The sequence below is a fragment of the Orbicella faveolata genome, unplaced genomic scaffold (assembly GCF_042242905.1).
Source record: "Orbicella faveolata isolate gen_17 unplaced genomic scaffold, um_ofav_v1 contig_12, whole genome shotgun sequence".
NCBI classification, from domain to species: Eukaryota; Metazoa; Cnidaria; class Anthozoa; order Scleractinia; family Merulinidae; genus Orbicella; species Orbicella faveolata.
Window position 1 is genome coordinate 33,520,618 of NW_028301539.1, and position 26,367 is coordinate 33,546,984.

Below are 26,367 nucleotides of genomic sequence, written 5' to 3' on the forward strand. Positions count from 1 at the left end.
TGAAAGCGTAGCTCACACAAGAAATTAATAAATCAACACCTCTTAAAAAAACAAGCGTGTTTAATGTGACTTAAAACAGAAGTCACCAGCCTGGCAAGGAACTGCCTGAAATGAAAGTATCTTTGTAGAGATGGAAACAGCAATGATTATCTCTTGTAAAATAGCACTATCTGTATCTCTGTACAGGTTTAGGTAAGAAGGTTGGAAGGTCGACAACATGTTCCAGTGATTTACACATTCATTTTAAAAACCATTTAACCTGAACATGGTTTCAGCACAGGCTAAGCTATCCCATAATACATGACAAGCCTAAATAGGCCATTTTACAGTTGAATGCAAGCGAGGCTAGAGGTGACAATGCTTGATACAAACCTCCCTGCTTTTCTCATCTAAATGCAAACTAGTAAGCATTAGTGCACCTTGATTTACACAACAAAAACAGTGAGGTCTGTATCAAAACAAGGTCACCTCAAGCCTCGCTGTCATTCAAAGGTCAGGCCACTGGGCAGACAACTGCAAAATGGTCTATCGTAACCACGTTTGTTATCTAAAACGCACTGTAAGCTTCAGTTCAAAATCCCATTCACATCAGTTATCATGTAAAACATGGCGAGACTGTCATAAATACAAGATATTTTAACTACCAAATACAGACAATTCCTTGAAACGCTGGGACTCTGAAAGATGATAGTTCTACGCAAGAGTTTTCAATGATTTACCTATGAAATTAATCACCTACAGATTATACACAGACTATGTTTATTTTTGCACTGGTATTATCTTTGTTTTGAACAGTAAGTAAAAAATCGTCAAAAAAAAACATTCGACAATTCACTGAAAGAATGCAAATAGAGGAGGGGAGAGACCACAACATGGCGTTTAAACCACATATTGAATGTTGATTTCCTAACAAAGACGATTTTTACAGGATAGGACAAGTTTTAAAAATCTCGATATTCGGCTTAACCAACACTGAACTCATCTTCTGGAAAGAACGCCTTAAAACAATCCAAATGATTTTAATTTTTAAGTGTAAATCTACTAGCGTTCTATCACGAATGCCGTTCTCTGATTGGCTACGCTACTCACTATCTATTCTGTGATAGATAGCGAGTAGCGTAGCAGTGTCCGCTTGTTAACAAAATGACACCCGCCACTTCTTTGCGTTTTCGAAGTGTCTGTGAAGAGTTTTGAGGTAAAGTTGTGAACGACTAGTAGACTTGTACTAAAACAATTAGATTATTCGCTCTCGATTTCTATGCGTGATAGATGATTCGGGCTGCGCCCTCGTCAACTGTCACGCGACAGAAATCTCCACCTGATAATCTAATTGTTAAATAGAATCGAATATATGGCTCAGCCAAAGGTTTCGATTCTATACACGGTTGTAGTAAGGTGTAATATTATCACAAACCACTCTTGAGCCTGTTTTCTTTTCTTTTTTCAAAATTAAGCCAAATGATGGTCTAATATATACCTAGATGTAGCTGTGGTTGGTCTGTTCCTGAGAATTATAAAATTGATAAATTAATAAAAATTGCTAGACTAAATGTTCTTAATTTTCAGTTCCATAAAATGTCAACACCCATTTTAACAACACCCCTGAACAGCCGCTGCCCAAACAAGGGATCTCGGGATTTTCGTAGCCCGCGTTCACTTGAACACGCTGGGTAGCGGTCTCCTCGGCCGCTACTTGAACCTTCTTCTTTATCGTATTAGAGTTATTGTCTACAACAACGCTTTTCTTTGCAACTGGTTTGTTTGTTTTCCTCTTTCCAGCTTTGTATTTCGTTTTCTTAGGTACAGATGGTTTTTCTTCGAAAGTATCTTTAAGGTCTTCGTTATCATTGGAGATGTCTTCGTCGAGATATTCCTCGTCGTCGGGTACACCGTCCCAAGATGCCTCCCTCAATCCCGCGGGATTCGAAATGTCGTCTCGCTCTTCGGCATCCATGTCATCGTCGGGGATTTCTTCTAAGGAAACTCTCTCATTACCTGATCCCATGGGATGTTCCCCACTAGAAGATCCCTGGGGATTAAGGTCAAGCCCGGGATCTCCGAAATCCTGATCATTACCGGAAATATCTCCGCTTCCAGAATTTTGGGGATACGAGATTCGGCTGCGATCGTACACGTATTCCGTGGTGCTGGCCACGTCGCTTTCTGTGAGATTATAAAGATCGTCTATCACGCTTTGTTCGCTCATTTCAGACCTGTTCTGGTGCCGCACTTCATCTCGTCTAACGCCAGGGGGATATGGAAAGTCAACATGGGCATTCTAGCAAAGGAAAATTATGGTATAAAATGAAACCCAGAAATGATACAATGTCGTAAAGCCACAATAATCACTTCAACTCATCACAGCAAACGGAAACAACGAAACTGTTCAATCAAAACTTCAAGCAAAAACTGCAACTGACGTCAAGCGCGGGAAAGAGTATAACCGGTACCAAGAGAACGCATCCAGTTACAAACACAGAAAAAATCGTCAGCGGTACCAAGCGCAGGAAACAGCAGAATGCTCGCAGTCTCTCTTTTGCTCTAGAACCCGCAGGGAAGACCGCAAAAATTGAGCGAACGACTACAATATTCGAGGGGTGGGAGACTAAACCGCAAGTAGCCCGGGGGTCAGAAAACGAGCGAAAAGAGACACCACGCCCGCAACACTCGCGACTCGTAGCTTCATCGCTCGCCTCTGAAATATCGTGCTAGTTCCCACAGGTTTCTTTTAACGTATTTCGCTGCAGATTTTAGAGCAAAAGACAGACTACTTGCAATCTATGAAAAATTAGAACCAGTGTAAAGCGCAGAGAAACCGCATCCGGTGACAAGCGTGCGAAAACACGCCACCGGCACAAAGCGCGGGAAAACGTGCAACCGGTGTCGTCCGGATTTTTGTTCCTGACGTTGGAGAGCGTTGTGTGATTAATTTTTTCCAAGACACGTGTAACTACATTGTTTTTGCACACTTGTGATGATACCTGTAATTTCAGCTGTTGTACATGGGTCTGTTGCTGTTTGGTTTGATCGTCGATAACTTGTTCTTCTAAGTCCTCCACATCAGTGTCCTGTTTACTGGTGTCTAGATGCAGTGTCCCGAACCCATTCAACACGCGATCCCCGATTTCATTCAGAGGATTGTCTATGAGCTTCAACTGCCAGAAACCGCGAGGATTCTCACCTAAATAATGACACATTTAACAGTGTAACCTAGTTCGTTTTCAAGTGAAACAGCCTGATTTGGGAAAATGATTATTGTAAATACTGTCACAAAACGATCAATAAATGAATGGTTCGATTTTGTGGAACAGCACCCAACAAAAGGTAGGAACCCGAATGGAAGCGAGGTCAGATGGCTGAAGATGCCGAGGATAGAAACAGCTTACAATGTGGCATGACCACACTTGAAGAATCGCAAAAAGGTCATGGGAAAAAAGTTCCATTTGTAAACAGCACTACGTATAAAATTGAGCAGTTTGTATAGATACTAACCAGTCTAAGTAGGTTGCCCGGTGCCCAGGAGGAAAGTAAAAAATTCCCTGGTTTTGTCTTGACCAGAATAAAACTTGCCTCCAATTTATTTTGAAAAACATTTTCACTGACTACAACAAAACTTTTCTCGACTACAGCAACGGGAAAATAAAATTCTCTAAATTTCATAAAAATTTTACATTTTTCTGGCCAGATTAGAAATTCCCTGACCTTGAAAAAGAAGCCCGACTTTTTTCCTGACCTGTAGCAACTCCATTTACCCTGTTCTTCACAGAAAGTCTATTTCTCCAAACAATGCTAGAAGAAATATACAGATACTACTAAGGACATTTTGGTTGTTGAACAGTGCTTACCCCAGCAGTGGACAGTCATGAAGCCCCAGTTGTCAAGCCCTTCCTTTGAGTCATCGTAATGGCGCGTTGACAGCATCTCATTCTTTGTCCCGGATGGTGACATCAGAAGAATGCTGACGTCACCGCGGCGCCGGTGAATGAAACTGATGGTGAGTACCACGTGTTCGAGTTTGTTTATTTCGGCAATAGTCCCCGCGCACGCTTTGGTGGGTATGGACAGTTCCAGTGCACCTCCTGATGGTATGTCTCTGTACAGCGAAAGACATGCAAGGCATAAATGATATCACTCTGTGTCGCTATATGAAGAACCGAAGGCTCGTTGCAGGTCACCTTAGAATAACTTCGGTTTAATCTGGTGATTTCAATCAATTGCCGCTCTGTTGCTAAAGAAGAATTACAATTTTCGATCCCTAACATATGAATATAAGCTGGCCTGTTTCTGGTTTTTGAAGGCTCTTTAACCATTTTCAAGTCACATCAAAATCTGGCAAGTGAAGTCATATGACCAGAAACACCAAACCGCCTCAAACCGCATAAAAAGCAATACCAGTGGTTCGAATCGAATAAATCGCACGTGTTTGTTGCACAATCCATATTATCTGAAACAACCAGTAAGTCACAGAGAGCAATTTGAGTAAACCCAAAACTAAAGCAACTGTATCAATTTTCTTTAAAAATTCTTTCGAGAAAAGTGTTTGGTAACCAAATTAATGATAAGTCAGGGCTCGGAAAAAAAAATAGAATTCCAGCTTGCACTTCGGACAAGCAGCCCTCAAATTTTGCTTGCCCTGGACAAGTCTTAGTTTACTTGTTTTCTACCTAGTTGGCAGAATATACGCCTGGGCCCTTGCCCTTGCGGAAAGTCAAGAGAGAGTGAAAAATTAAATGGCCGGCAGGAAAATCTACTAGTCCTGGGGAACCGGACGGCGCTTTTTTCGAGCCCTGTGAGTATGATAAGTAACGATGAAGCTACTGACTGTTGCTCACCGCTCTTCTATGCTAGCAGCACCAGTGCAGATGCGTTGAGCGGGAACAGTAGTCCATGATTTGGCCATTTCAACCATAGCGTCAGCATCAAGGCGGCCGAAACCGAACTTGTGATTAAAATGAAATCCAGCTCCGTTTGTACGCCAGCCGTCGTCTACAGGACTCGTTAGTTTGGCTGTTCTGACCACGATGTGTTGCACATCTCGCCATGTAAGTTTATTACTGAAACAGAAAACGAAAACAATGTTTATCACAAATAAACATCCGCAATGATTCAAACGCAGAATGACACATTTGCATGCATCATGTTATCATCGGTATCGGCGCTAACTCAGGATTCTGTAGCATGAGGCGACTCTTGAAGGTCCCGAAAAGTTTTTGCACCCGGAAAGCCGTAACAAAATCTCAAACGCTATGATTACAGAGCTGTTTTCTTCACATATTCTTAATACGATCAGAGGTTCTCTTCATACAAGAAGTTTCAGGCGTATACACTTCTCTGTTTTTAGATACAGGTTAACTAAAAATGGCTTTCGAGAACCGGCTCCCAGGGCTGGGTTGTTCAAAGCCCGATTAAGCTAACCCAGGATTAGCGAGAGTTTTTATTTCAGTTTTGTTAACTTTTCGGTAAGTTTTTCAGTTTATATTGTCTGTCCTTCTGTTTTGAGCTTGAATAATTTCAAACTACACAAAACACAAGCAGGGAAAAACATTTTTATAGAGGAAAAATTGGACTCAGAAAGTCCGATCCGGATGTCTAACACTTTTAACAACATAACGTATGTACCACATAGAGTGATATTTGTCAATTGTTTGAATCAGGCCCTAGTTTTAGTTGGTTCCATAAGCAGAAAAACCCGAGCTAATGGCGGAAGCCTGTGGCAGCTTAGGTGAAGCGCCAGAACTTGTCGGTAGTGTACCAGCTCTCGAAATCTTGCAATTCTATTTGTCGTCATTGCAGCAGCTGTTATTGTTTTGGGGCTAGGGGCATTGTTTCTGTTGTTTGTTCTATTGTCCTCTCAAAGGGTTTCAAGCCATTTATGTGAGACCTTACGAGAGCTGCAACATGACCGAACTTGCATGGACTCGGTATTACTTACTTAGCCTCTAACATAAGAGCTATCATCCCTGCTGCCAGAGGAGCGGCAGATGAAGTGCCTTTGAATTGCTCTGTGCACTGATGATGAAGATCTGTAGTGATCTACAAAAACAAGCAAATAAATACACAAAAACAACAATTAGAGAATGCAGGTTCGACAAGCATCCACTAAGATCTACTCGCCGTCGGTAATACTGCAGTACAAATAAGAAAACGAATCAAGGTACCATTTTGTTTTCTTCGCGCTCTCTGTGAGCACCTCCGTTAAACGTGACCGCTAAAGTAGAAGAGCAGAGCTCAGTGTAGTAAGCAGACAGACCATGGTCCCCGATACATCCGATAGACACTGTGTAGATACTGGTGGTGTAACCATCACAGTTACAGTCGTCATCTGTCAGACCTCCATTACCAGTCGCCCACACGTAGATGTTACCTTTGCCGCCACGACCCTGGAATAGAAAAAACAACACGATTGGCATTATCGCAACGTGGAGAATTGATAATTATCTTCCAAAGGAAGGAATCTTAAAAATAAGCGTTGATTAAGGATGAAAAACCCAAAAGCAGTAATGATAAGTATAAACGACCACGGATGGTCAAGATTGGAGGAAATTGGGCCGGATTTATTACGAACTGCCATAACTATCGGCCTCTGGATGCCGCTAATTCGATGCACTTTTAAGACAAAGCGATACACGCATTTACTGGTCGCACTTCAATGATGTAAGGCCGGTCTCCACCACAGTAATGCGTTTTTTAAAGTATCCGTTTTCGTCACAACCAAAGCGAAGCAAAATATTTTCGCCCACACTAACGTTTTCGGTTTGTTTTCACTTGTCCACAATACTGCGTTTTCGTATGAAAATACATACTTTTTGATGCGTTTTCGCCTATCGTCCGCACTATAAAAACGACCGAAAACGCTGATAGAAACGACAGTATATGACGCTTTTTCTGGCACCGTTTTCAAAAGCCTCCGTTTTCACCTACCCACTCTAGAAAGGAAACGTTTTCAAAACGATGCGTTTTCAAAAGGCTGCAGTTTTGACACCGTAATCGATTAATGTGGTCAGGGGCTAAGGCATAGTGGTTGTCAACTACTGAGATGTGTCTTTCAGCACTCAGTTACAAGTTAAGTCAACAAATTCCATAGTTTTTTTTAAGTTAAGTGTAATTCCCAGATTTCACAGTAAAACCATAGCACTAGTTAGATAACGCCCGATTAAACCTCGAACAGGAAATAATTCCCCGTGTCTTACCGCCTCAGCTCCTCTCTTCAGGGCCTTGGCTGCTAAGGGACCTGGCTTGCCAAACGTTTTTCCATCATCCTTTGGACCCCAGCAGTTACTGAAGACGTCAACGTACTGAAGTTGAAATCCCAGGGAGCTGGCCTCTAACGCATCTGTGGCCTTACCGTCCAACATGCGAACACCTGAAATGCACGCGCTTTGTGTTAAATTTGTGAAAAGGCTATCTGAAACAAACTGAGCACTTCGAAGCCTGTAAATAAGAGTAGATATCGCAACCAGCCGCTGCTTGACCAGTGACAGGCAAAAAGCGAAGTTAGCAGAAGTCTTTTATGATGAATCAGTTTCACTCTTCGGTTAATTAAGGGAAGCGGTTTTTTTTTTTTTTTTTTTTTTTTTTTGCATCTCTTGCTAAAAATCACAGCGCATTAACTACTGTAAGTTCCTCTTTACGAATGCTTCCTTATTCTTGACTTTAATACTCTCGCAGTTAAAGGTATTGTCCAACATCGGAATACAGTCGAACCCCTATTAAGCGGCCACCTTTGAAACGGCCAGCCTTATTAGGAGGTCAGTAATCAAGGCCCCTATGAGGGCTTCTGTATTGTTTTGACCTCTATTAAGCGGCCAGGGGCCCATTTCTCGAAAGCCCTGGAAACTTTTCGGGCCCGCAAAGCCATTTTTAGTTTATCTGTATCTAACAACGGAGAAGTGTATACGCCTGAAATTTCTTATATGAAGGGAACCTCTGTTCACATTAAGGATACGTGAATAAAACAGCTCCGTAATCATAAGGTTCAAGATTTTGCTATGGCTTTCCGGGTGCGAAAACTTTTCGGGACCTTCAAGAAACGGGCTCCAGCCACTTTAAGCGACCTCTATCCAATTCCCCGAGGGTGGCCGTTAAATAGGGGTTGAACTGTACTAGGTTTCTCATTAAACAGTTTCATTGACAAAGGATCCATGTTGTAAAGAAAAATAAACGAAATTTATTTCCGACAAAATCATACCTCCAACATGCGCCTGATATGCTACTCCTGCCCCACAGATAGAGTTGTTTGCCAAGGCAGCAACTTCTCCTGCGCAGCGCGTGCCGTGGCTGTAAAAGGAATCAGGAAAAAAGGAAAAAAAAACCGTTTTTCTAGTCTTCTGGCTTCTTTTCTCTGGTTTCTGATCAACAAGCAACTCAGGTAAGTTGTCATCACTTTGCACGTGGCGTCTGTTTTCTTGCAAGATTAGAAGGATAACTTACATGCACGCGCTGAAAGCGAGCACTCTTATTATAGCCAGCTGATCAAAGAGTGCTGATCAATGGCAGTATTCTAAGCTGCACATGCAAGTTATCCTCCTCGCTCTCTCTTCTCCTGCCTGGGTTTAACCCTTATATAGAGTATGGAGGAGCTCAGGAAGTCGGCCTCAAACCCTAGAGTCCACTCAAATAGACCAATATATTTTGCAGTCAAATTCGATTTTTTTTTTGTTTCCTTCGATTTCATTTCAACCCTAGTCTCCTATGCAGAAGCTCTTTGGGCTTCTGATGTATTTTTTTGTTGGGGTGGGGGTAGTGTATGACAAGCCAAAAGAACATCTGTGCAGGAGGCTACTTCGACCCGGAAACGCATTTTTTTGGGGGAGGAGGGCTGGGAAGCAACTTGCACAGCAAGCAAAAGGGTACATGTAAGACACTACTTGTAAATATATTAATATGAAATTAAAATCATTATTAAGCTATTACCAGTTATCAGGATCTGTGTCCCGTGGCCTAGGGTCATCATCATTATCATTAAAATCGTGACTAGCTTTTGGATCCTGTAATGATAAAAGAACAATAACACACTCAGTGAAAAGACCAAAGTCTGTGAAAGAAATCTTTATGTGTGACTGTTCAAATGAATACTACTGAACAGTACTTTCATTTGGTACAGTTTATGTATTTTACTTTCACCACACCCCTCAATAACATGTGGACTCTAAAATTCAAAGCTCATCCAACAAATGCGTTTTTTGCTACTGTCAATCAAATGTTTGGCGGCTCCTCCCGGCTTCCCAGTACTGCAGAGAGTGCGGTAATCAAATCAAATCGCTGAGCACAGTTCAAACAACATAGTGGAAGGTTCAAGGAGCCACCAAACATTTGCTTGACGGTAGCCAAAAACGCATCTGTCGGTTGAGCTTTGAATTTTAGAGTCCGCGTGTTATTGAAAGGCGCAATAATAAAATGTAGCTGCTGTATACTCGCATTATTGGAGATGAGTGTGCATTTCTTTAATAGATGTATGTCCAGGATGTTGTGTTGCCAGCACAATCACTGCCTTTTCTCAGGCATAGATATTTTCATTTTTCTGTGCTGTATTCTAAACCAAATAGAGGATGGTGTTCCTACATTTTCTAAGGAAATAATCCAATTTTTGCTGCCTAGAAAAACCGCTGAAAGCACTTGCGCTCCACTTGTGCATCCACAAGCAGTTTTTCTAGAGCTCAAGCATGCAGAATATAGAATATCATCTTCTATTTGGTAACTATGCTGATCTGCACATGTGTACATTTAAAGAGGTACAAAAGTGTAAGTACTAACTCTACAACTTACATAATTTGCAGCTAAGTCTGGGTGGGTGTGATCCACACCTGCCAAAAAAAAAGTAGAAAGAAAGAAATATGGTGAACTGCTATGCATTTCAGAGAGCTGAAAACAAAGGCCATGTTCATGTGAGCAAAGCAAGTGTGTGTGTATTTTTTAAAGTCAAATAGTCAAATTAAACTCATCACCAACTGAATAGCTTGGGAAAGGGGCCTAAGGGATGATGGAGTCAGGTGAAATATGAGCATCAAGCAGAGCAAGCAGGTATCCATGGCAACTCTGAGAGTGGCAACTGTCAGGCACTGTCAAACTAATAGAATCAGTGGAGATACTTACCATCACCAGCAAAAGGGAGGAGGCGAGGGAGCGAAAGCATGCTAGAAGCATGAATTGCACTCAAAGCAAACTGCACGTTCTTATACAGCTGGCAAGCAAAACACGTAGGTTGTGCAAAATCCTGTATGAGACCCCACAGAGCATGGCTGCCCTGAAATGCCTCTGACCACTATTGGCTCAAGTCAAACTTTGCCTAAGTTACATTTAGCCACATAAAAATGAAGACTCAACATAAGTTTATGACTCACCATCATCCAATATGGATACCACAACTCCTTTGCCCGTGAAGCCCTTCTTCCATACTGGAAGAACATTAATGTCCACTCCAACAGGACCTCCTGTCTGACCTTCATTGAGCTGAATGAGACAGTAAAATTATTATTAAGCGACTGTCAATAATAACATTTCATAATTTATCAACTTATTAACACACACCTCTATTCTGTTTAGTTGACATATACAGCTGTTTTGAGAAAGGTTGTCCAAAGAGCTTATAAGTGCGTACATGACAATGGCAAAATGTATTGTGGGTAGAAGTGGTTTCCCATCAATTTTTTAATTGAAGTTCATAGTATTTCAGTGCAAAGGAAGGAGAAATGGCAAATACAAGTATTCTTTATTTTTACTTCCAGCATCCTGATCATGACACACTGTGAACTTCTATCAATCAGCAGTAAGCTACCACTACCCATAGCACTTACCTTTCTCTTTCGGCATTGTCTTGTGTTAAAAAAAAAATTAAAATAGCTCTTTGAATGCGAGTGTGAATTTATTATTTTATGATACAGGGCGGGGAAAAAACTCTGACCTGGTTGCCCAGGACAAGAACACTTCACTCTTGACTAGTGAAATTAGAAGTTTGATGGTCTGGTGGGCAAATAAAATTAGCCTAAGTAGTCTTGCAAGTTTGAGTGAAAATGTCAGCTTGATACACAGTGGAATCCTAATTTCTCAAACCCTCAGTTTTTCAGACCTCCCGATAGCTTGAACCAAAAGTTATTTCCCCTTCTCAGTCAAACACTGTAATTTTACCCCTGATTTCTCAAACTATCTGATTTTTTGAACCAATTTTCATCTCCCTTGGAGGTTGAAAAAATCAGGATTCCACTGTTTATTATAATTTCCAGTCAGAAACTATTTCAAAACTTAAGACTGCAAGATAAGCAAAACAATGGTTTGTTCCCATTATACTTTGTCCATGGATTGCCACACTGGCAGTCAAATTGGCAGGCACATGTACTGGTAATATTTAGGTAAGAACAAGTGAAAACTGAAATTTAGTGATCCACTGTAATATTAGCTATGGGGAGAGGATATGATTGATGCTCAGTCACATAAATTCACTCACCAAATACCACATTTCTTTAAACTTTGGGTCTGTAGGTATTCCATCCCGCTTGACTCTGTGAAGAATTTTTTGTTGTTCTGCCCACTTCACCTGATTGTACAATATCATTGTAGGAAAGAGAATTAATATTTCATTAAAAGCATAAAATGACCGCCGGGATGCAGAAAAAACAACATTTAAAGTACATTTTCCACACTTATTTGAGCTGGTGTTAGGCATTTGTAGGGGAAAATGTTTGAATGATTGACACATTTTTGTGGTTAAATCGGCAGTGCTGTTATTTTTACAACATTTCTTGTCATGGAGGTAAAATCAGAGATCTCCCAGATTTTCATTTTTTTAGATTATCATCTCTGCACTAGCATCCCATCCAGTAACAATGAAACCTGCTGTTTTATTCCTTTACCTTACAGGAGTAATAACTAGGAATGTGCTCTAGAAGCTCCCGGGTGCCACAGGTGACTAACTTTTGTCTTTGGGTGACTGGAAGAACTTAGTACATTTTTCATATAAGCTTAAGTGCTGGGCACCCAGGATTTCATCGTTAGGAACGTTTGGGCTCCTTGTAATTTTTCTTAGACCACAGCCTTGGTCAACTAAGTACGATGCACCTGCCCAGTTTAGAGCCACTACACTCCGAAAAGTCATTGCTAATTTTCTATTACCCAAGATAATAGCCCCAGGCAATAACTATGTATATAACAGGTTTTGAACCTCAGACATGGGTTGTGCAATAAATATAATGTCCTGACTACTCTGCCATGATGTCTCTAGAAAAGCGTAACGAAAGTATGTTTTAAATTTTATTTTACGAACCTCTTTCTCTAGTAGTAACCTATCAGTTTTATCTCTGTTGTGTTCTTTATTCAGTTCATCCACATCATCATGTCTGAAATGATAGTGACCTTTGAGGTCACCGATCTGAAAGAAAGAAGCAAGTCAAAACAATGCTTTGTCTGAGTGGGACGTAAGTCTCTCAGTCTGGAACAGTAAGACCACATAGCCAGCCTAGAAAAGCTTTCTAAACAGTGTTTCTGTCCAAAGCTTTAACACATGAAAGGTTTTGACATGCCTTAAGTATCAGAACACAACTGTTACTCAAGTATCCCTAGCTGGTTTCTACAGTGAAATGTTTATAGAAATCTATCAACTCATTCAGTTACATGAAGTGTTACACAGCTTTTAGCTGTGATTTATTTTTCTTTTTTTTTCCAGAAAATATCACCAGTCTAGGAGAAGGAACATAAACCAAACTCAAAATGACCAAATTTCTGTTTTAGTTACATAATACATTAGTGTTTCACATAAAGACAGAGTTAGAAAATGACTCTTGAAGAAGGTAAATACAATTTTCACCTTGGCCATTTTTTGAGTAGGTGTAATTTGAAAGTAAACATATGCACAAGAAAATGCGATTTTAACTCAACCATGTCGGCCACCATGTGCTGTTTAGGTAATTTATAATCTTGACTGACTTCCAGCTTCATCCAGCCAGTTATTTTCACTAATATTTAAAATCTCTTCCTTTCAGTCCATCATGGCCACAATCTTAACTAACCTGGCCTATAATATGGAAGCCATGTCTCTTTGCAATATTCGCGACCACGTGTTCCTCTGCAGGGTCAATTTCCACTGCCCATGTATTGGTAAAATATCCTTCTTTGTCGGCCAATTCCCTCTTCCAATCTCTTGTATTGTTCCAAGAAGAATCGAACTGTGGTCTACTGTCCGATGTCCGGTATACGCTTGAAATAGTAACGATCGCCAAGCACGCTCTTGTCAGTAAATAAGGCCCATGTCCCATATTTTCTTTCCAGTAAACGGCAATCGCTCTCGTGGAGGCATTCGAAGAGGGATTAAACCATGGATGACAAAGCAATTAAATCATTTATGTTGACAAACGCGGGCAGGTAGACCCTGCTAAAATTCTCGCTACGACTGGTGGCCTCATTCTCCAGTTTCGTTCGACTTTCATGGTTTCTAGCTACATGTAGCCATCATGTTTGGCAACGATTAAAACACACGCGAGAGAATACAACTTTAACTTTAACTCTGTTCGCAATCCATTTTTGTAATTGGCCTGTAAAAATTAAAAGGTGCACGACGTCGAAAGCTCGTAAACCAGTAGTTTTGATAAAACTCATGTGAGCGTCCGTTCTTAGAATTCCTTCCTCTTGGTTATTATTAGCACTCTCGTCCCACATTAACCATGTTTACCTTCTATACAGTGAAAAATCACTGAATAAGAAAAGAAAACCGTAAAACAATTTCAGCTAATTTCAAAATCATCCGCCATTTTCCTGAGGGCCCCGCGCATATGTTTTGGAAGAAAGCCGCTTAAAGAACACCGTATACTCAACTGCTTGAGAATATGACGTCACGAAAAACATTATGGCTACGAAGAAGGGCCGAAACTTGCCCAGTTTGGAATTCTAAAAACAGCGCATTTTAGGTTGAGAATAGTGGCGAGGAAACGATGTTTAATTGGTGGTCCTCTTTGGCACCTCAAGTAAGTCAGAGTAGTGAAAACGTTGGTGAAAAACCCGCTGAAGGGGAGCAAAATACTGTCGAGGGCTGCAGTGGCGATGGAGGGACGGGCAAAACCGACTCGCAACAAAAGGAAAGATCGCAAGATAGCAAGGCGTCCGAACTGGATTATGCAAAGGACATGGCCAAGAATGTAGGAAGTAAGTTAGAAAATCCGTCTGAATTTTGTCGTTTTGGTCTATGTTAGGGGTGGTTCACAGATTCAACAATTTTGTTGACTGCGCTGCCTTATTACTTAAGCCTAAATGCAAATAAACACCTCACCCGTACAATATCTTTTACCCGATCGAAAGGAGAGAAGGTGAAAAATAATTTTTAGTTCCCCGTAGAATAATTCAATCGCTAATTTAAGTTAATAAAGTAGTTAAGCCTACATGCTGGGTTTACAACATGCATGTAAGGTTTGTTATGTAAACCTACATGTAAATAGGCATTACCTTAAAGCCCACAGAATTAGAAATATTAAAGGAAATCAGCTCTTTTGAAGACCATTTTAAGAGGGATGGGGTTAATAGAAAGTTCTTGATGTGGAGCGAGGGAGGGAGGGATTAATTGAGCCTTTACCATGAAATGCTTCAGAAATAATAGAATGTCAAGTTGGTTTTTATCAAATTTTTTTCCTGTTTGAAAAGAGTCTTCAGTCCCAGCCATAATTCCTTTGCACATCTACTTCAACAAAAATAATATGGCAATAATTAGTTGCCATGAAATGCAATGAAAAATCAAAATAGAGAGCTACCCAAACATGACAAATACCCAGAAGTTGCAACCCCCCTGAAGTATTGATAGAAAAAGCTGCTTAATCCAGTAGTCATTACATTTGGAACTTTGTGATAGTAGTGCATTGGTCTCTAGTCAGCGTAGGGTTTAGTTCTATATACACCCCATACCAGAGCGATTCCCATGTAATGAAGGCCTTTATTCTCATACATGTGTGCTGATCCCAACAGATTTCATGCTTCTGTTGTTGAGCCTGCAATATCCATGCCAACACTGACAGTGGAACATCTCTATACCTGTAGATACCTGTATATCTACACCAAGCACTGCCTTGATCTCATGCTGTTATTTTAACATCCCTTTATTATGTTTGTATTTTCAGATTTTCTTTTCAGCTTTGCTAACGTTGCAACAAGTACTGCATATAAAATGAAGGACTCTGTGAAGGAAACAGTTGAAAAGCAGGTTTGTGTCACAATTTTTGAACTAGATCACTCTAAGATATTTTATTATTATTATTATTATTATTATTATTATTATTACTATTATTATAAAACCTTCTGAAGATGCTTGAATAAAATTGGTACATTTTAGTGTAAAATACACAAAGTTAAATAATGACATCACCCTCCTTATCTTGAATGCAAAATCCTTCAAATATAATTCATGTAACTCTAATGTTCCTTTACATTTATTTACCTGTAGCTTAGAATTTCTTCCAATCAGAAATTTTCAACTGTAGGCCAGGAGGTGCTCTTCTTTTTTTTCGTCGTTTGTATTTCAGAGGCTTTTTATGTTTTCATGGTTACAGTTTTGTTTCATATTTTTTTTCTTTTGTACAAGTGTTTTACATGTAAAATGTGAACAAGACTTAAGGCAGGGCTGATTATCAGTATTTTATGGTTGTATGAGTGTTATTTACATTCATATATGTAACATTTGCTCCTTTCTATTCAAGTCAATAGTGAAGCAACTTGTTATAATGCAGTTTTTTTTTTGTCTCAGTTCATTCTTAACTTCAGTTGTACATGTATGTGTGTAGTTCATTTTCCTCTACTGATTTTTTTTTTCCCTTTATAATTTATCTGACAGCCAATAATTGGAGATTTTAACAAGAAACAAGATGAATTTGTAAAGGAGAAACACAAAAGAAAAGGTAAAAACTAAGAGAAAGCTTCATTTACAAATCACCAAAGTCTCAGCATATCATGTATGTTTCAATGTTTCAACCATGTTTCAACCTGTTAGCTAAATTTTTCAACCTAGGTTAAATTTTTGAAACCAGGATTTTTTTTTCACTTTTTGGTGGGTTCTTAAAAAGAATAACATACACATCACATACATACATGTACCCTCTCAGTTCCTAACCCCACCCCACCCTGCCACAGGGCAGTCGTTAAGATTTGACTCACCTGTAGCCTTGTTCTCCACACCCGTAGCAAACTTCAGTTGTTACTTTGTGGGTGAATTCTATCAACAACAGGCAATTTGAATTTTCACCTGTAGCATGAAGGGAAAATCAAGCATACTCAGCCGTAACAGGTGTTATGGGTTATGGCCCTTGATGACAGCCCTGCTGCTAGGATCCATTTCCCCTTTGAAACAAATGAATCTACATTGAAATCATTCTGACTTAAAGAACAAATTGACATATAATATGTACATGAAGATTTTTTGGTCAAAACCATATATGTAACTGTTAAATTGTTATTTTTTTTTACCTCAAATGTATTGTTTGATAACTTCAGAGGCTGCAATACCACCATGGGTAGGATACAATGAGGAAGAAACTATGAAAAATCAAATATTGGCTCTTTCAACGGTGAGTAGACAGATATTAATATATTTTAAAGTTTAAAATACAGTTCAACCCCTATTAAACAGCCACCCTCGGGGAAATGGATAGCCACCTAGCAGAGGTAAAAACAACAGAAAAGCCCTTATCAGGACTTTGATTACTGGTTACCTAATAGGGGTGGCCATTTAATAGGTGGCCACACAATAGGGGTTCCACCGTACTAAGAGGAGACAAGACTAATCATTAAGTTTTGTTATGGAAAAATCATTCAATTTGGAAACATCAAATGTTAACCCAATGACCTCGGATGTTCCCTAAAATCAATGTGGCACTCCATATTATTAAGAGTCACTATGAAAAACACTTTTAATACTATAATTTAGAATTATTTACATGATTGTCAGTCTTGAAAAGCCCTGAAAATTTCACAAAAAACATGTTTGCTCTATTAGTTGAACCTCTCCACAATGGTAACCTTGAGGACAGAGGAGACTGGCAGCTGTAGAGAGGTGGCCATTATGGGGTGGTAGGGGTGTAATATGACACCTATTGTTCAGGGGGGGTTGCAACATTTATATGTAAAAAAATAGTTATTGTAGCATATATTAAATAAGCAACACAATCAAAATATATTAAGTGTGAAAAAGAAACCAAACAGAAATGGAGACCTATGATGCACAATAAAAAATGGGGTTTTGAATATGCACTGTTTGTCAGGTGTTGATTAACTGGCAGTTGGGATGTGCTCTAGTGGCCATTGCCATTGTGGAAAGGTGGCCATTGTAGAGAGGTTAAAACAAGAGGGAATGTATGGACCATCCACTTGGACAGAAAAATTGGCCATTGTAGAGAGGTGGCCTTTAGTGAAGGTCCAAATGTGTGTCCAACACTCAGACATCATTTAATATACATTTCACTCTTAGTAGACTGACTTCGACTTTAATATGTTCTGGACTTTGGACTTACATATGACTGCTGTTTTTCTTTATGGGAATTACGAGTCATCTTTATTTTACAACTGCGACGTAGTGGTCATTGCACTTTGCTGTGCTTGTTTGAACTGCGGTGCACATCACCGCAGTAAGTACTAAGCAAATTTGTTTCTGTTTTGTTATTTTAGGATGAAAGAAACTTTTTACGAGATCCTCCATCTGGTGTTCCGTTCCATTTTGAAAGTGAATCAATGTACCCTGTTGCTTTGGCAACCCTTCAGGAAGACAAGAATCTTAGTAAAATGAGATTCCAACTTGTACCTAAGAAGTAAGTCAAGTTTGCATGACTGCACAGTGTTTATGAACACAGCAGCCTTTATTTGCACTCTTGCTTTTAAAAAATATGGAATAGTTGTAATTACATGTTAAGCAAAACGAACATACAGTTGCAAGCTGAAGTACATTGTAGAAAACTGTCTAGTTGCCTGGAATAACAGTGGTGGTTTTATTTAAAAAAGACTGAGCCAGGAGCCATTCAGATTAAAGTGAATGAAATATCCAGTCATTTGTGTGGCAACAGTTAAGAAAAATTTACATTTGTCACTATTCAAGACAGCAACACCTACAAGTACATTTCCAGAGACTTTCATTCCAAAAATAAAAATAAGTCATTTACAATTTGAGGAGTTTTGTAACCCTGATCAACAACTTTTATTTACCATGTAAATTACTTAATGTGATCTTGGCTCTACACCTGTAACTTCCCTGACCTAGCCAACATTTTTTCTTAATTAATATGCTAAGTGCAATGAGGTTCAGTCTAGCAACAAAAAATATCTGGTATTTTGCATGAAATTTTTATTTCTATTTTCTTCAACCAGAATTTCAGAAGAGAGATTTTGGAGGAATTACTTTTACAGAGTATCACTAATTAAACAATCGACGCAGCTAACATCACTTGCTGCTGCAGGTAAGCAAGTCATCAAGATGGGGCATGCATTGTTCTTTTGGTGATTTTTACACAATTTCTAATATTAATTTGATGAGAAAGATGGAATGTCACAAATGTGGGAAAAAGGAAAATCAGTGTACTCAACAGGATCATAACCCAAGACCTCCTTGAATCCCACAGTGGTGACTCAGCTTTTTGGGTGCTATTTATTCACCAAGCTCAGAACTTTCAGTGTACCATTCTTTAATTTTTTGTTGTGAACACTTGTTTATAATTTTACCGAGCTCAAAATTTGTACCATAATTATGTGATTCCTTACCAATTTCTGAATCATTTTACAGGTTGTGTGACAAAAAAGGGAAAATAATGATGTATTAAAAGTATTTTTCGTGGAATAGAATTTTAAAATGATGATGATAGTGCTTTGCAGAACAGGACAGGTTATCAAATAGTCCTGATTATGGTGTCGGTTACCCTTGAGTGCCATACCACTGTGTTCGCTGTGTGCCACTTTTTTCTGAAAGGTCATAGAAGTGTCCATTCAATGTGGTTAATTTTGCTGAGGTTGACATAATTATTTGATATATCCATGTCATCAGGACATCTCGTAAAACCTCCTGTGAATCTCAGCTGCCAATAAAAGTTGTTTCCGGTTTGACTGATAAAAATTTTGTGAAAATTTTGACATACTCAGTATGTCATATAGGCACGTGAGAGGCAAATATCCTGAAGTGCTGAGTATGTCATATAGGCACTCAATTCAAGGGGTTAATTGGTCATATTGGTTCTTACAACAGGTGGCAGTGGTTCTAATGGCAGTGATAGACAATCAACCACATCAGAAACAAAGTCAGATACTGGTTAGTGTTTTCCCTTGTTACAGTAATTCCCATGCTATCACTAAATAAATTCTCTTTGTCACTTGCTGTACATTCCTTTGAAGTTATATGTACAGTAGGTCTGAATTTGGCAAGACTCACTTGACATCTCTGATTTGATGATTTTCTTTCTTTTGAGACACTGTTAGCCTTAGTGTGGTGAACTCTTGCTAGCTATTAATAGTGGTTTTGCATAATTTTATGACAAAATGTTTTTTGGCAAGAGATATTTACATATTTACATGACTATATTTCTCCCACTCTACTTATAATGTAAGATTTCTGTAAACGCAGTCGAGTACCGCAAGATACCATGAAGTAACGACTGCGTCTGACTCTGTGAACATCATGAATAGGACTTTATTTGTGAGCACTACACGTACATGTATTTCTGTTGGTAATTTTAATAATGTTAACATTTACTGGATTGGTTTATAGAATCAAGTCAAGGTGGGGCAATCAGTATACCCAGACAGAATACAGAAAAACAAGTAAGCAAAACTTTTGACTGTTTTATCTTATTTTATTTTTGTTGTTGTTATTTTTTTATTAATTATTATTTTTTATTGTTGGTTATTATTTTTGTTTTATTATAATTATTATAATTATTTTTTATTTTGTTGTGTTTTGATAATTATTAGCTTTAAACTAATCAAAACTTTTCTTTCAGGAAACCCCTGAAGAGGATTTCTCTGAACCTAACGCAGATGAACACTCTGTTCATAATGAATTCATCAGTGACTCATTTGCACATACAGAACAAGGTAATGATATCAAGTTATTATGTGGAATTATCGAGTAGTAACTGGGGTTTGCTCAGATCAGTAAATAGTGCTTTACCCGATTAGAGTGCCCTGCCTATGGACCTAAAAAAGCTTCGTTTTAATTCTTTTAGATTTTCATTACTTGATAGGTTTAAATTTTACAAGTGACTTTCCACTTTTAACTCCATTTTTATCAGTACATGTACTTGGATTTGATTGTGATTTAAATTTAGAATTTTTACTCTATTTTACCTTAGCTACTGAAGATCTCCCTGAAAAACACGCAATGTGACGGGAGCTTCCTCCATTCGGCCATGAAGATTATTTATTTATTTGTGTGTATCAGTTGAACCTTAACTCATAATTTTTAGTGTGAAGGGACGTATTGGAAGTCTGTACCAGTTTAAGTAGCTAGTGGGTCATTTTAAGCTGTATTTACACTGTTTCAAATTTTGTAGTTGCTGTTTACCCCACCTCGCTGTAGTTATTGTAGTCAGGTGAGGTGCACAGCTAAGAATACAGAATTTCTTATAACAGACATGCTGATGGTCAAAGATGCACAGCAACAAACTGAGTATTAGTATCATGTCAGTAATTTGATTGTGTAATTTTCATTTTAAATATGAAGTATTTATCTAGTTATCTTATCATTGTGTGAAGTCTCTCATTTATGGCCCACTGAAAACAAACTAAATCAGAAGTCCTATCAACCTATATTCGTCACTGACTCTGATGCTGTTCTAGATACTACTAGATGTTACCTGTAGGTAAAAAGATAAAGTCTGTATATGAGCCAAGTGGCTCATCAGGCCAGAGCTTATCCCGGTTTCAGTAGCATGAAGCGACTAGGAGTATTTCCACTCCCCCCTGGATGGGATGCTAGTCCATCGCAAGGGTTACCCCCTGCATTAAGTTCACCGGTATCTATTTATACACTTGGATGGAGAGAGGCACCGTGAGAGTAAAGTGTCTTGCCCAAGAACACAACACAATGTCCCCTGCCAGGGCTCGATCCCAGACTGCTCGCTACGGAGTCAAGCGCACTAACCATGAAGTCACCATGCCTCCCACAAGTATCCTCACTTATGTGTACCTAGTGGTACTTTAAGTTTCATTCTACATCTGCTTTAGTATAACCCGTAGAGGCCAACCTAGAAAAGGTAAATTGAGGAGATTGCCAATTTTACCTTCTCGACCCTCTAAAAGGTTGTTGAAAGTAGTATAATGCTGATTCAACCACAAAAATGCATCAAATGTTCAAAAAAAATTCCTAGAAAACACCAAAAATCAGCCAAAATAAGTGTGAAAAGTGTACTTCAAGTGCTTTCCTTCATATTGTCTGGGAGTTTTGGTGACCCATACTGGAGACCAGGAGATTTGGCCTGTAACCAGAAGACTCCTGTATAATCCTGTAGAGATGGCGTGGACAATAACCCTGCTACTGACTGTTGCCAGGCAATGCTAATCTTGGGTTTCCAGCCTAATGTTTGTCAAGTTCCAACAGGTTGGTAGGTCTGTAAATAAAGATTAAATAGCCCTAAAAGTGAACTTTACATGTAGGTGTCATAATTATATTCCCTGTCTTCCAGTAAATAATTACACGACCATTTACCCACTCTCAGACAACCAGTTCAAATCTTTCCTACATGTAGAACTCAGTCATGATGACCTTAGACAAATTGGAATGGAAAAGAAGCAAGATGGGGATCCAAGCCATCAGTCTAAACCAACAGAAGAAGTAAAACAGTCTGCAGTATCTGGTAATGCTTCACAATGCAGTGTACTTTTTTGTAGCGTAAGAAAGGGGCACCTCATCTGAGACAGAGCTCAATACATTGGTAGCACTTAACAAATTTAACATCATAGAGGGGTTTGCTTATTATAGAAGGGGCAGTGGGAGTACAAGGGGGGGGGGGGGGTCCTGTTAGATCATTATCAAGCATGTTCTCCCGGTTTTTTAACAAAGACAGCAAGTCCATTGCCTGCTTTGCTCTTGTTACCGCAAATTTTCCAGGAAGTAGGACTTGGTCATAACAGCTAAGAATGCTGATCAAGAGGCTTGTCCTGTTATTAGGGCTTATGTAAATTTATGATACATAAACCTGTATCTGTCAGAACATATAAATCATCATGTCTGGAATGTATAAATCACGGAATAAATTATCATCGTAACTTTTAAAAGTAATGTAAAATGTTTTCTTTGCCTTTATCTCTCTTAGAAACTCCAGATGACATTCCTGAATGGGAAAAGGAGCTTCAAGCAGAGTTACAGGTAAGTTTTGCATGGCACATGGTAATATTTGATGGTCCACTTTCTTACCACATTACAGTACTTTTAGTTATTACATGATAATATCCAACTGAAAAGACAAAGACATTGTTAGTTACAATAAAGAGTCATTTTTTTAATTCCCATGAATTGTTGACAGAATGAAATTTTTGTTGTAATTGCTTAATTAGTAACTCCTGAAGCCATCACTCTGCTCTTCACTTCCACTCAAACTGAAACAACTGTACACCAGGTTCTACATCTATTTTATAATTTACATTTTAAGGACGGTGCCTACTTTTGTTAACGCGCACACGTTCTGTGGATCACGCAAGCCATGGTTTAAGCGCCACATGTATGCTGGGGTTGACATTGACACAATCAACTATGCTGTCATGTACACGACTAAAATGAAAGCAAAATTTTCCTACTGTGGCCAAATCAAGTTTAATGAACCTGTACTTAAGCCAGGAACACCAGAATAGCAGCATATCACTAACCACTGACTGTTTACGTCTTCCAGCTGAAAACCTAGCTGTTATCTGTTGAAAATTACACTGAAATCCAACTGTAAACATGTACCTGCAGATGGTGTAGTGCGCGCGCAAAACAAGTGCGAGATAGGCAAATGTCTTCCTTACTGGGGAGGTGACAGGAAAAAATGTAACGGGCACCGTAAAAGTTTTAAAAAAAGATGAATAACTTTAAAAAACGCGTGGTTACCCCTACATTTTATGTCATGAAATGGAAGTGGCAAGCCTATTCAACACGTGATTAGATTCTGGTTGTGAGCAAAAGGTATTTAGACTGTATTTTGGCTGAACCAGAGGAAGGCTGTCAGAGACGCTAAAAGCGCTGTTGCAATGATTTTGTTATTAAAAACATACCACAAATGGTTTTTATGTTACCATTTGCCATGTAGTTTAAAGATCTTTTTAAATGTGTTTGCTTTTCCGTATGTAAAGGCAAAATTTAAGGAAATTTGTAAAGCAAATATCCTTTCCATCTTTTTCAGAAAAATGCTGATGTCAGCATTTTTGTTGAGTTTCAAGGCTAATTATCTTGAAAAAATGCGTAGCTACCCCAATTTTTCTTTGTGGATTCCAATAGCCCATGCAAAGATCTATTTTTTCTGCGTGGTCCCAATGTGGCGCAAAAACCTTTGTATTTAGTAGGCACCATCCTTAATTACAATTTTTACATTTTATTTTTATACTTTTACATGAAGAAACACGATAAGCTATAAAGCCAGCCTGCCTGCCCAATATACTTTTTTTTTTGTCATTAGATCTTAGTTTTCTCAGGGAATGGAAATTCACTGCACCTTGTATAAGGAGATGCAACATGAAGGAGCTAAGAGCTTTGTTGTGTCTCCCCATGGGGGAGATTTTTTGTGCAGCCACGTGACTAACCCTGATCAATGTTTTTTTACAGGATTTTGAAGTTGTAGATAACGAAGAGAGTGCTGAATGGGAAAAAGAGATAGAAGACATGCTGGAGGAAGAGAATGATATTCAATAAGCATTGTTCAGTTATATTATTGTATTATTTAGATGTATTAGATACAGTTAGGTACTGACTCAAGACATTTTTGTGGTGGATATCATTAACTCTATAAACTTAATGACCTAAGTTGTGTACCTTGTTATGAAGGCTACTTAAAATAGTGTTACTGAAACATCAATTTATCATTCAGATGTAGTATACAGGCTAAATCCTTCTGCTCCTAGACTGAAACCTCAGTGCATGGTTCTAACTTTTTATACCACTATTCTGTGAACATTCAAGTGAGAGCCTAACTGAGCTTCAATACTTTCATATTGTACTGGTTTTATTTATTATGTTGTAATATGTAGTAGCGGTAGTTTTTGTAATATGGTACCAATCAAATAGAAGCTGTTAGCAGTACCATTGCACTCACTGTTTATTACTGGGTAGAAAGTTAAGGTGGTCCTAATTTTCAAGTCTGTGGATGAAACCGTAACATGGGGTAATTGAGTGTTTGGGGGAGTGAAATAGTTTCTAACAGGAGCTGTACTTTCTGTGAACTGTAGAGTACTGTTTGGGGTTAAGCAGCAGTAATTAATTTGCATTGAGTTAATTTGTAATCATTATGTTAGAGGAGTTATTTTGGGTTTGTTTCAATTTGCTATCTTGAGAAATGAAAATAATATTCATACCACATCAACATAATTTCACACATGCAGAAAAATTCTAACAAGAAGCCCTGGCCTTGTATAAAGGGACATTTTCTGGAATTATGATACTAAAATGTAGCACTAGCTTTAATGAACATCAAAAAGCATTGACACTTTCTGATCATACGGTAACAAATATAAAACAAGGTTGAAGGCAGGGGAAGAAATTTTAAAAACATTGATTGATGCTTTGGGGCTCACTTATATTTTTTTCATCCATATCGTTCATCACAATTTGTTATTTTTTGTCAAGGGGAGCAAGTGCAACAGGCTTTTGTGGAAACTTGTATTGTTTTGTTGCCTTTTTAGCATTGTTTCAGGAATGGATGAGACTCTTGAATCTTAGTGTCTGACACCTTTTGAAAGTGGAAGGGTGAGGGATGTTTTGTATTTGTTTTCTCCTTTGGCAAAACTGGGTCTATGAGAGGCGCATAAAAAGGAGGGATAAAAAGGGTGAGGGCTTAAATTAATATGGGACCATGACTCTTACTATACATTTATGTAAATAGAAAGGTAGCAGAATAATTTAATACTTAAAGATCTTTTTAGCATTCCCAGGTGTTATTTAAGTGAGACCCATGTGGCATAACATCAGAATCTGTAAAATCTCTGTAAAATCTTCCAGCATCTTAGAAATTTTCAGGCCAATTAGTCCCAGGAAAAAATGATTCTCACTCATTGATTTTAGAAAACATTGGCAAGGTAGACATTAGTACCACTCAATTTCAAATACAGGGCTGCAAATAACAGTCGGTCATAGAACAATGGCCGACCAAAATTTGCTCATGTCTGACAAAATCCCAACTGTGGTTGGACATAATTTCTGGACAATTTTTTATCTTAAATCATTTTAAGGTAAGGATGAATAAAAATCTACCGTGAGTGAGTATTAGTGAGTAAATCTTACTTCTTTTGGTGATGTCCGACCACAATTTGTTTTGTCTGACCAAGATGGTGTCTTAGTAGGACATATGTCCTTTCAAGTGAAAAGGGTTATTTGCATCCCTGAAATATGTACATCTTGGGAACTGTTGAGTATGGTCAGAATTCTGTGTGGAACAGCGTATTAGACTAACTGGTCTACAGTTAAACCTTCTGCAAGCAGTAACCTTTGAGACCAAAACATATCTGCAGGGTTTTTGTTAACATTCTTAGCCAGAGGGCGACTGGTTTTCACAAGCGGGCAAAACTTTTTGAACTGAACTGTTTTATAGAAGAACATGCCACTCGATAGTCAAACCAGGAGGGCAAAATTGTCTGCACAGCAAGTCAATTTGCCCAGTGGTGGAACCTTAATGAAATCCTTGTTTCTACATAAGAGAAGTGTCCAATCCATGACTTAGTGTCCGCTCTACAGGAGGTGTACAGGAGTGGAGTTGTGAATGTGCCAGTTTAAGTAGCTGGTGGGTCTGTTAAAATGTGTTTACAATGTTAAAAAGAGTATTGTATTTACAGTGCAGTATCTCATATAAGTCATGTAACTGTTAGTAATACCGATAATTCATGTTAGCCAGACGAGGTACACTTTTAAATACACAATTTGTTTTGGGTACTTGCATAAATTAGCAAAAGAAATGTAATGTGCACTATTCTAAGTATTGACCTGTTGGTTGGGTTAAAGGTGAAATAAAAGATGCTAGTTTTGGAACCAAATTAAAGTTGTATTCCTTTATAGCTGTGTTTGTCCCAAGTCATCTAAAGTAGTGCAGAGGGCAAGGGAGAAATTAATTTGATACTTTCCCCACAATCTGGAATATAATGCTGCAGTCATAGGAAAATTTGGTGTCCACTAAGTAGTTATTTGTGTAGTAGTGTGGCATTCTCATGACTTGCAAATTATATTTATTGTAATATAAAGATTTGATGTCT

At 38.7% G+C, this 26,367-nt stretch overlaps 2 protein-coding genes across 2 annotated transcripts; one reads left to right on the forward strand and one right to left on the reverse strand.

The window, feature by feature from the left end:
• Nucleotides 1-42: 42 nt before the first annotated feature.
• Nucleotides 43-13,753, reverse strand: LOC110057840 (PC3-like endoprotease variant B). Its single transcript, XM_089283387.1, has 14 exons — nucleotides 12,999-13,753; nucleotides 12,257-12,361; nucleotides 11,441-11,530; nucleotides 10,341-10,449; nucleotides 9,766-9,803; nucleotides 8,914-8,987; nucleotides 8,189-8,277; nucleotides 7,191-7,363; nucleotides 6,159-6,380; nucleotides 5,933-6,033; nucleotides 4,833-5,054; nucleotides 3,846-4,093; nucleotides 2,982-3,181; nucleotides 43-2,278 (listed from the first exon to the last, which is right to left on the reverse strand). The coding sequence occupies exons 1-14, from the start codon at nucleotides 13,242-13,244 to the stop codon at nucleotides 1,556-1,558; spliced, it is 2,640 nt and encodes an 879-aa protein (XP_089139513.1). The 5' UTR covers nucleotides 13,245-13,753; the 3' UTR covers nucleotides 43-1,555.
• Nucleotides 13,754-13,792: 39 nt separating this feature from the next.
• On the forward strand, nucleotides 13,793-26,156 carry LOC110065418 (synapse-associated protein 1-like). The gene is made up of 12 exons (XM_089283388.1): nucleotides 13,793-14,127; nucleotides 15,090-15,172; nucleotides 15,800-15,863; nucleotides 16,456-16,529; nucleotides 17,626-17,765; nucleotides 18,319-18,407; nucleotides 19,187-19,249; nucleotides 19,706-19,758; nucleotides 19,938-20,031; nucleotides 21,684-21,791; nucleotides 22,251-22,303; nucleotides 23,735-26,156. The coding sequence occupies exons 1-12, from the start codon at nucleotides 13,917-13,919 to the stop codon at nucleotides 23,819-23,821; spliced, it is 1,119 nt and encodes a 372-aa protein (XP_089139514.1). The 5' UTR covers nucleotides 13,793-13,916; the 3' UTR covers nucleotides 23,822-26,156.
• The last annotated feature ends 211 nt before the right edge of the window (nucleotides 26,157-26,367 follow it).